This window comes from Drosophila gunungcola, unplaced genomic scaffold (genome assembly GCF_025200985.1).
Source record: "Drosophila gunungcola strain Sukarami unplaced genomic scaffold, Dgunungcola_SK_2 000145F, whole genome shotgun sequence".
Lineage (NCBI taxonomy): Eukaryota > Metazoa > Arthropoda > Insecta > Diptera > Drosophilidae > Drosophila > Drosophila gunungcola.
In genome coordinates, this window is record NW_026453306.1 from 1 (window position 1) to 11,246 (window position 11,246).

At 37.3% G+C, this 11,246-nt stretch overlaps 2 protein-coding genes across 2 annotated transcripts; one reads left to right on the plus strand and one right to left on the minus strand.

Moving 5' to 3' along the window:
* Positions 1-408: 408 nt before the first annotated feature.
* LOC128265650 (von Willebrand factor A domain-containing protein 8-like) lies at positions 409-2,054 on the minus strand. Its single transcript, XM_053001827.1, has 2 exons — positions 1,675-2,054; positions 409-819 (listed from the first exon to the last, which is right to left on the minus strand). The coding sequence occupies exons 1-2, from the start codon at positions 1,880-1,882 to the stop codon at positions 482-484; spliced, it is 546 nt and encodes a 181-aa protein (XP_052857787.1). The 5' UTR covers positions 1,883-2,054; the 3' UTR covers positions 409-481.
* A 593-nt stretch (positions 2,055-2,647) lies between these two features.
* Positions 2,648-3,723, plus strand: LOC128265649 (protein CWC15 homolog). The gene is made up of 2 exons (XM_053001826.1): positions 2,648-2,875; positions 2,941-3,723. The coding sequence occupies exons 1-2, from the start codon at positions 2,745-2,747 to the stop codon at positions 3,590-3,592; spliced, it is 783 nt and encodes a 260-aa protein (XP_052857786.1). The 5' UTR covers positions 2,648-2,744; the 3' UTR covers positions 3,593-3,723.
* Positions 3,724-11,246: the final 7,523 nt, after the last annotated feature.

The window sequence follows — 11,246 nt, forward strand, 5'->3', positions numbered from 1 at the left end:
CCCTATTTTCGAAATTAATCACTAATCTTTAATTAATTATTATTTCATGGAAAACAAAACTGAGACTAATTTATAATATAAATATTAAAACATATTTCGATTTAAATTTATAACACTCCTAATATAACTCTATCATTTATACAATGCACACTAAAACATGCTTTAATTTGACAATATTTGAATTAATGTGAAAATAATTATATTGATTATAAAACCCTAACGATAAATCTGCTCCGAAAATATTCAATTAAATATAATATATATGTATATCTAAAAACCGCAATAGGTGAAATTCAAAGCTAAAAACTATGAAATGAGTATGATATAATCGAATCCCCACGTTTTTTTTACTAGTGAATTGGTAGGACTTAGGACCCACTAATCCTCGATAACCCACCTCCAAGCAGCTTGTCGTACCGCTCGGGCGACATCAGAAACTTGCCGCTCTCCAGATGCATCTCGCGATTCTCCAGCAGATTGTTCAGTATGGGCAGGACGTTCCGCTCCGCGTGCTCCACGCCGTCGAGGATGAGGACGCGGCCATTGAGGGCCGCTCGCACCGCGCCCTGGTCGTGGTAGACGGCCGCCTTGTCGGGATCTCGCGTCGCTGCTTGAGGTCGCTCTCGGTGTCCCTGCTGAGCGCCACGTACTCCACCTCGCGCTGCGTCAGCTCCAGGAACTGCAGCGGCCAGCTGGCGGCGCAGCGGACCCCTGGCCAGCAGGAACATGTCCTGACGCAGTGCGTCTTCTGCAGCATCCAGCGCAGGTGGTGCAGCGCCGACTGCGACAGCTGCAGGCTGCCATCATCGGCATATTTGACTGCGGATTAACATGGATTAACATATAGATGTTAGCACGCTGATGCAAAAATCAAAATAATATTTAAATTAATATAAAATTACAGCATAGATATTAGCACACTCATGCAAATACTTAAATAAATATATATTTAGCTATTAAATATATTTCATATTAAGTTAAATATAAAATCAAAATATGCGAGATTTAACATTTAAATTTGAATTAATGTGAAAAATATTAAATATAAATTGATTCTATTTATTTTAAATGCCTTATTTAAGGGTAACATAGTTCAATTTGAAACTAAGCTTTCAGATATAAAAATCTATTCCAAAAATAGTCAAATGAAAATTAAAAAAAATTAATGATTCAATAGATAAATAAATAAACTTGAAATACTTGCAATATCTACGTTTTTTCAACAAAGTAAAACTTTAACTAAGTATTATTGCAATTAAGTCAAATACGATTTAATAGATTAGAAAATAACATATGTTTTTAAGATATCTAATGATGTGATATAATTGTCATTGTTGTTGCCCCTCAAAAGAAGTCAAAATGATAAGATATAGTACTCCCATTCTGGCCACAAGCAAGAAATAAAGATACTAGTGAATGATAACGACTTGTCTTTATACATGAGCCTTATAGAGGGTAAGAACACATTCACTGCTCTCCGTGTTTCTTCCCATCAGATGATCCTATAATGATATATGTATATGCTCCCTCTTTTCATCCATTCAAGATGATCCCATGAAGTGATATAATGATGAAATGCCATCCGGTTTGCAAGGGAAAGCAGATGATCGACCTTTGTACTGCTTGGAGAATCTTGAGCACTAAAAAAACAGACCCCGAAAGAGCAGTCCTCACCGTATTGCTGTGGCACCAGCTGCGGATCCTTGGGCCTGCTCAGTCGCACGCTGACATCGCCAATGGTTAGGCTATCGTGCTCCGCAGAAGGGGAATCCTTGGAATCCTTTCCAGCAGATGAGCTCGCCCAGCTGCGCCTCCAAATCCTGGCGTTCTGGAGGCCGTGACGCAACAGGTGGCCGCTGCGGCCTTGCAGATTCGCCAGCATGGCCGTCGGGTGGGGGAGGGATTGGCTATGGGAGTTGCGTTAACCGGAAATCGCGATAAAGCTACGATCCGGCTTTACTTTCTGTATTTATTTGGCTAAAAACGGCGGTCGATCCGCGCGTGTTTACCAGAACAGTGCTGCCCATGCGGCACAGCTGATTGGGCAGTGATGCCCATCCGAGTCTCAACGCACCTCTATCCAAGTTTCTCACCATTTTCGTATTTTTTTATATTGCAGCTATTGCAAATGGTTCCGTTTTCAAAACTATGCTATACATATCTAGTTCAGTGAAAAATGTATATATTTATAAATCTGTTTAGATTTAGAGTAAACGAAAACTACTGCAACTTGGTACTTACCTTAGTTACAAAATATGATAATTTTTATATTACCTTATATCTTATCTGGGTATTAAGTTCTGATATATTTTTAAATTATATTTATTTTCAAATTTGCTAAATAGCACTTAGTTTTATTTATAATTGATTTGGCATAGTTCCACTTCAACTTGAAACAAAGCTATTCATATATTTCTTTATATGTTTCCATCACTTTTTCTTTACCTAAATATTTATTTTAGAAAATACTTTGTACCTTTTTAAGCAATGCAGCTCATTCACCTTGGCTGCAACTCATAAGTGTATTATTTTTATAAAACTAGAAACTTAAAAATAATTCAACAACTTGCTAAACAAATTGTTTATTAGTTAAAGGAATACCCCTCATAGTACTCAGATATTACTATATGTGGTATATTTCACTTTCCAGTCTGTGGTCACACTGACAGAATATAACAAGCCAACGAAATACGCATTTAGAGAAACGTTTCTTGTATATTTAAGCGATAAATAGGTAAACTAAAATGACCACAGCAGCGCGACCGACCTTTGACCCCGCCCGCGGAGGATCAGGACGCGGCGAAAAGGATCTGAGTGCGCTGAGCAAGCAATATTCCAGTCGCGACTTGCCAGGCCACACCAAGCTGAAATACAGGTTGTATCGGATAAAGGGGATATTCTATGCTAAAATGGGTTTATAATGCATACGTTTGGTTACAGGGAGACGGGCCAGGGCACCAGCGAGGAGATCCGCAACCGGGACTTCCGCAAGGAGCTGGAGGAGCGCGAAAGGGAGGCCCGTTCCGGAGGCACCTCGTCGGGCAAGGCGCTGCCCTCCATTGTGCGCAAGGCCATCGAGGCGAACAATGCGGGTGGTGGAGGTGGTGGTGGTGCTGCCGGCAAACGGGCCAAACCCGATGCACTGCAGCAGCAGCAGTCGCAGCAGCAACAGCAGCAGCAGCAGGCGGCCAATATGGACGCCGACGAGCCGCTGGACAATGATAGCTCCGATTCTGATTCCGATTCGGATGACGATGATGCCGCCTTGCTGGCCGAACTGCAGAAGATCAAGCAGGAGCGCCTGCAGGAGACGGCCCGCCGCGAGTCGGAGAAGAAGCAGGAGGACGAGCGCATCCGCATGGAGAACATCCTGTCCGGCAATCCGCTGATCAACTACGAGCCCGGCACCGCCGCCTCCGCCGCCGGACGTGCCTCTGGCTTGGGCGGCGATCTCAAGATCAAACGCCGCTGGGACGACGATGTGGTGTTCAAGAACTGCGCCCGCTCGGCGCCCGAGAAGAAGACGCACTTCGTCAACGACGCCCTGCGCTCCGATTTCCACAAGAAGTTCATGGACAAGTACATCAAATAGGCGCCTACCAACTCCTGCTCTCGCTTTAAGTTTCCAACCGCTATTTTGTCATAGTCTAAGTAAACCAATTGTCAACCTTTTTTTTGGCCTTCCGCCCAAGCTGCTCATTAAAATTCACACTTTGTAAGCCAGTTCCAGTCTGTTATTCAAACCCTTATCAAAAATGCGAAAATTGGTCATTAAGTTAGTTTTTCAAAAAATCGATTTTCAAAAATCGGTTTTCTTATTAAAACTAAATAAATGGATCTAAACCGATTTTAGATAGGTAGTATAGGTTGCCAGCTGTCCAAAACAGTCACTCTTATGGCTATACCTCTAATTTTGGCCAAGTTACAACAAAAGAACGCTTTAGGAATTTTGTATTTGACAAATCTCTATAAACCCAAAAAAAAGCACCTAAGAAATCGGTTTTTGTATCAAAACCTTGGAAAAAAAATGGTCGCCAGATGGAATGTCATACATCGGCGAATTCGTCATTAAATTGCCAATCAAATGGCATTCTCAGTTAAAATTTTTCAGATTTTGAAATTTTCGTTAAATTGATGATGTACCCCCCCTTATCAAAAATGCGAAAATTGGTCATTAAGTTAGTTTCTCAAAAAATCGATTTTCAAAAATCGGTTTTTCTTATTAAAACTAAATAAATGGCTCTAAACCGATTTTATATAGGTAGTATAGGTTGCCAGCTGTCCAAAACAGTCACTCTTATGGCTATACCTCTAATTTTGGCCAAGTTACAACAAAAGAACGCTTTAGGAATTTTGTATTTGACAAATCTCTATAAACCCAAAAAAAAACACCTAAGAAATCGGTTTTTGTATTAAAACCTTGGAAAAAAAAATGGTCGCCAGATGGAATGTCATACATCGGCGAATTCGTCATTAAATTGCCAATCAAATGGCATTCTCAGTTAAAATTTTTTCAGATTTTGAAATTTTCGTTAAATTGATGATGTACCCCCTTATCAAAAATGCGAAAATTGGTCAGTAAGTTAGTTTCTCAAAAAATCGATTTTCAAAAATCGGTTTTTCTTATTAAAACTAAATAAATGGCTCTAAACCGATTTTATATAGGTAGTATAGGTTGCCAGCTGTCCAAAACAGTCACTCTTATGGCTATACCTCTAATTTTGGCCAAGTTACAACAAAAGAACGCTTTAGGAATTTTGTATTTGACAAATCTCTATAAACCCAAAAAAAAACACCTAAGAAATCGGTTTTTGTATCAAAACCTTGGAAAAAAATGGTCGCCAGATGGAATGTCATACATCGGCGAATTCGTCATTAAATTGCCAATCAAATGGCATTCTCAGTTAAAATTTTTTCAGATTTTGAAATTTTCGTTAAATTGATGATGTATCCCCTTATCAAAAATGCGAAAATTGGTCATTAAGTTAGTTTCTCAAAAAATCGATTTTCAAAAATCGGTTTTTTTTATTAAAACTAAATAAATGGCTCTAAACCGATTTTATATAGGTAGTATAGGTTGCCAGCTGTCCAAAACAGTCACTCTTATGGCTATACCTCTAATTTTGGCCAAGTTACAACAAAAGAACGCTTTATGAATTTTGTATTTGACAAATCTCTATAAACCCAAAAAAAACAGCTAAGAAATCGGTTTTTGTATCAAAACCTTGGAAAAAAATGGTCGCCAGATGGAATGTCATACATCGGCGAATTCGTTATTAAATTGCCAATCAAATGGCATTCACAGTTATTTATCAGTATTTCAAATTTTTGAAAACAAAATAAATCTAATAGAAAAATTCCTAAAAAATCCTTTTTTTGTCACTTTGAGAAAGTAAGACTCATGGTCATAGGAGTGAGTTATAATATATACATATAGGAAAACCAATCGACTGTCCAGTAGTTTTCAAATCCATGTGATGAGTAGTTGATATTTTCGCAAACGTCTTTGTGAACAGTTCAGGTTCGGGCTGGGGTGGACCCTATTTCGGGAGTGGGTACTCAGTGGCCATCGGCACTGGCACTTTTGGCACTTCTGGCACTTCTGGCGGACTTTGACTGTGACCCAATGACTGGGGGCTGACCGCGAGTGCGAGTCTGAGTGCGAAGGGCAGGAACCTTAACCAAAGTGTGAAACCGCAAAAAACATCGGTAGCCGATGACGTCGGGGGACAAAAGCGGCAGCCACCAGAGGCGGCGGATCAGGATGTGAATGGGGGTCAGCAGGGGGGTCAAAACGGGGCCAGGGGACAATGGGGGAAGCGGCTACGTGAGCGCACGAGGAAAAGCGCAAGAAGCCCAAGCCGAAGCCCAAGCCCAAGCCCAGGAAGCCCAATCATCGTGGCGATCATCGCAAGGGCAATTGTCGCTGCTGATGAGGCACGAAGCAAAATCAATTTGGCCCAAGGAGCCGGGCAAAATAACTTGGTCAATTACGGCGACCCCAGCAGCGTTGCAACACGGCTATAAAAATTGCTATTTATATTTATATTACATATATTTTTTGGACCAAAAATATCCCACTTCTTTACTTAATTTAAAAAGAACAAGAATATTTATAAGCATTGAAAAATATGTATAATGGAAACCTATTAATTTTATGATTTTTAACATTCTAAAAAATGTCATCATATCATTTAAATCACAACAAACTTAATAACTCGAAAAACAAAAAAACATTTATTTAGCAATTTCTTTAAAAAAATTTATAAAATGTAAATATTTGTAAGCATTAAGGAAACATTTTTAATATTAAAAATATTGATTAATTACAAAGAGAAAATTAGCAAAAACAGGAACCAAAAATTGAACACCTAAAATGTCGAATTAAAGAACTTTGTTTTCTCCATATTATTTTGCTTAAAATATACAAATTCAAAATAAAAATAATATAAATATATATGTTTATGTAGACATTTGGAAAAAATGGAACTTTATTTTCCATGCAAAAAATGAAATGAAAAATCGTCAATGTAGCCCTATTTTTGCTCAGTGCAGCAGCAGAAACAGCGAATGCAAATCATCTGGAGGCTCTTGATTTCCACGCCTCTTTAATGCCCCGCACGCGGCCTGCGCCTTCCGAGTATCTGAACTCCGACTTTGTCAATGAGCCCACGTTCCGACTCCGAATCCGATTCCAGATCCGAAGATCCGAAGCTGGCAGGGATCAGGAACTGGTCGCGACCCCGCTCCCAAAACTTGACGAACGCTCAATTTTACGCTAATTCGATCAGAATCAAAATCAAACAAAATTAGCCTTTCCATAGTCGGCAAAAGCGATGATGATCCTCTTACACTGGTCAGCAAAGTTTTATGATTTTCACACAATTGTATTGATTTTATAGAATATAACACTTAAGATATGTATATATTTGCATAAATAAGTGATAACTACTTAAAGATTTATCTTGCTTTTTAAAAAAATAATTTATAAAATGTTTTTATTTTTTTTTAATATTTGAATATGTTCTTTTATTTATCGAACCTTCTCTCTAAGAGACAAATGACAAGTCCACAAAACTTAATCTAATATATTTATTTAGTTATTACATTTAATTTAAAATAAGAATTATTTCGGTAATCATTAAATTGTAGTTTAAGCAAAAGTAATGTAAATATGTATAGACCCTTTACTCAAAAAAAATGTTGTAAAAATATTAATTTCCATATTTATTTAGTTTTAAGAATTTCAAAAATTCTGCATAAAAAATAGGTATACAAATAGTAGGTGTTGTCTAGTGTTTTGATTGTGATTGACAATGATGATTAGCAGTATTGGAGTGATGACGCTGCTAATGATAATCATGATGATTGTTGTTATTACTGCCTGCTTCTGCTTCTGTCTGATGTTTTCAGTTCGCAGTTTTCAGTTTTCAGTTCGCAGTTTGCAGTTTGCAGTGGCAGTAAAAATACCGAGACCCCAACTGAGCATAATTTATTTCCTGTTTGGCATTATATGCATCCCCATTATTTGTGCATTCATCAAGAGACGGGTTTGGGTTCGAGTTCGTAGCCAATCTGCATTCAAGTTGCTCCTGCACTGCGACAAATATATACCGAAAAGCTCTTTGCCAATTATGAGTTCACTTTTCGGATTGTTTTATGTCAAGAAAGTTAGTTCCCAAAATAAATATTTTAAGTTGCCTTGATGAAAATATAAAATAAATAAAAATACATTTTATATTTTATTAAATATATTTTAGTTTCATTATATTTTAATATCTTATTAACTCAAAAAGGGTTAATTTAAGTTGATAAACCTACTAGGTATTAATATAGTATTTATACATGGAATACCTATTTTCAGTTCTTAATAAACTTTCATCATTTGTGTCAGAGCATAAATATAATAGAAAGTTGCATTTTTATTTCCATAACCTTTTTGTGATTTATAGGAAGGTGCCACCAAATCACTATGGTTAAAATATGCATCTATACATTATATATATATATATATATAATATCTAAAAGTCCTTGAGATTTATTTTGAAATTAAGACAATCATTTTTTTGATGCTTTCTTTTGGACACTTAGGGATGTTTGCTTATTTTTATTAATTAATTTTATTACAATATTTATTTTATACATATTGAATTATTTATGCTTACTTATACGCACTTGACTTTTTGCGCAGTGTGATTTGATGTTGCTGCTGCACTTTTCGGTAGTCGCCGCGCGCTAAATTGTGGCCACCGAACGAGGGCCAAGTCAAGACTGGAACCTGGTCCACTGGCAAACTGGCAAGCTGGCAAATGGCAAACCCACTGCCACTGCCACTGCCACTGCCACTTCCACTGCCATGGCCTATCAATTGTCAGCAATTTCGCGACTGCATAAACTTGAAAAGAGCGCAAACAAAAAAAAAAAGGAACAAAAAAACGAAAACTACATGCCGAACGACCGACCGACCGACCAACTGCATAAATATGGCGACTGGCCGACGGAAATGGCCGTCGCGGTTGCAAGTGACAAATAGCCGGCCAGCGTGGGGTTAAGGGGGGGGCGTGGCAGTGCGGGCGAAGTGAGCGACACTGAACCAGTTGACCACCAAATAAAGACCGCGAACATATGTTTCTGGCCGACATGAATATGGCCAACACCAAACGCGAAACAGGAGGCTGCACTTTTGACCCCGAAAAATTATTTGAAGGCGTACAGCGTTCGAAATTGTTATAGTTAAGCCAAGTGAATAATTCGTTTTATATACATATATATTATTTTTATATTTAATATATAATAACAAAACAAACAAAAATTATTTGACAATTTATATTAAAACCCCATTGAACTTCAAAGGGAATCATGCGCTTAAAAATGATATATATTATATCATAAAAGTCTGGCCTAAATTAAAGACCATTTTTTTTGGCATTTACACTTTAGTAAAGCTTTAAAATGTCTGATTAAGGTATATATACACATTATAATAGTACCATCGATTGGCTTAAATTCAATGTCCTAACTGTCCAAATTGGAATTCAAATTCAAATTCGACTTCAGACAGTAGCAATATCAATTGCACTTGCAGCAGCAACATCAGCAACATGACCCGAGGTGGCGACACTTTATTAAGCTTTAAAACATTTATGGAATGCAAATTTCACTCAGCTGTTGCTCCTGGTGTCGATGGTTTGTCCAGGGATCTGGGATCCGGGATCCGGGATTTGGGGTATTTTGGGGGATTTTGGGGGGGCGATGGACCAACAGCTTGGCTGCAACTGCAACTGCAACTGATGCTGCATAATTTAGTTGACCAATTTACACTGCAACCGTTGGCCACTGAGTGCAACCGGAAATGCAGGCACCGAAAAGGCCAAAGCATTTTTGTGGCCGTTCCATACACACACTGGTAAAAAAAACGTACTAACTTTAAAATTTGTGTACTCAATTTAAACATTTTTCGCTTTGATCTTCAACCATTAAAAATTTTCTATTTGACTATTTTTGAAAATGATTTTAATATCTGAAAATTTAATTAAATTTAATTTAACTATTTTAAATTTAATATTTTTCACATTAGTTGCAATATTTTAATATTAAATCTGCAATTTTATTGTCGTGCTTTTAATATTATGATTTTATATTTCATTTAAATGTTATACATACAACTTTAAATTCAGTAGTCTGATATTTGATTTCACTATTACATTTTTTTTCAGTGCACACAGTGTGTGTGTTTTTATTTTCATCCTTTTTCGGGTCGACCGCCTGCACTTGACATATTTACTCTCAATGGCCATTTGTAAATCGTCGTTTCTGGCTGCAATCGGAAACGGGACGACATGGCTTAAAAGGGGGGATCAGGGTCAAAATAGCCAATCAGTTAACGTTTATCTAGTGCGATAACTAATAGAGGAACTCCTCCCCTATATATAAAATAACGAAAAAGAATTGCCTATTTATTGCTTTAATTATATTAATACATAAATTAATTACACACTTTTGCATTTAAATGGCAATTGGGAAAAATGGTTAAATATTAAATCCCTTTTGTAATTAGTACACTTAAACAATTTTTAACTAACACACTTAAAAAGTTACTCAGGGGTAGTAGCAAGTGCATTAATATTTTATCTAAAAAGCATTTATATATAATTCAACTGTTATTTATATTTATATTTGTATTTTAGCGTTGCTTCATAACAAATAGTGAAAACTCTGGCAATACAAATACTTATTTATAAGATTATTTATTTTAATAAATATATTAAACACACATTTTTGTATTTAAATGGCGTTTACACACTCAGATATTTATAACAAAAAATGTTTTATATTCATTAGTTGTTTGCCAGTTCCGTTTTTTTCTTATGCCATAACCATGAGAGTCTTATGAGGTGACCCCTAAGCAGTGGTGACCCCTTGATGGAAAATGCAGCAATGCAGTAACCCCGAGCTGAGAACTGATGCAGGTTTTTGCGGACTAAACTGATTCCAAGTGGTTGCTAACACGATTAAAAACAAATTTCACCTACGCACAATCTCCCATGAAGTTCGCTGCCTGCCATGCCATTAACTCCCAGGGATTGCGTGTGCACTGAACAAAATCTATTTGTAAATATTTTAAAAATATATTAACGGTGGTTTAGGAATTTATTTTATTTCGTCAGTAATAGTTTTGATCATGTTCCAATCTTTGCGGCTTTAAAAGTTGAAGCTTTAAAAGAACTTCTTTGAACATTCTAATTTCTCAATTGCGATTTCGACATTTGGGATGAGGTTTAATTGTGGCATAGCTAAGATGCCAACGTAATTGATAAATTAATCAAAAATCGACAGAGAATTTAATTCTTATAAAATGTATAAGTTAAAACAAAATATATAAAACATGTGGTTGCAACCTTGAGCAAGAACAACTCAATACAGTTTGACAACATCGACCACAGCGTAAAAATCGCTTAGAATTCATTACTTTCAGCATTTGTAGTATTGTTTTTTCTCAGTGTACTCGCCTTACGCACACATGGCCACATTTGGCGGACGTGTGGCAGACGCACATTTCCGCAGAGAGAGGCGCTGCATCGAAAGCCTCATCCTCATCCTCATTCTCATCCTCACCCAAATCCATTTCCAAAGAGCAGGACATCGATGGCCGCTAATGCTAATGCTCGAACAACTCCGGCAACAGGTGGCTGTGGGTGGAGTGGGTGGAGTGGGTGGATGTGGGTGCATCGGGAGCTGGTAAACAG

What these genes read in the sequence shown, in the direction of transcription:
- LOC128265650 (XM_053001827.1), bottom strand. Translation starts at nt 1,882, where the DNA reads ATGCTGGCGAATCTGCAAGGCCGCAGCGGCCACCTGTTGCGTCACGGC. An exon ending in GCTGGTGCCACAGCAATACG is followed by an intron (nt 820 to 1,674) that starts GTGAGGACTGCT and finishes GTTAATCCGCAG; the next exon opens with TCAAATATGCCGATGATGGC.
- LOC128265649 (XM_053001826.1), top strand. Translation starts at nt 2,745, where the DNA reads ATGACCACAGCAGCGCGACCGACCTTTGACCCCGCCCGCGGAGGATCA. An exon ending in CACACCAAGCTGAAATACAG is followed by an intron (nt 2,876 to 2,940) that starts GTTGTATCGGAT and finishes GTTTGGTTACAG; the next exon opens with GGAGACGGGCCAGGGCACCA.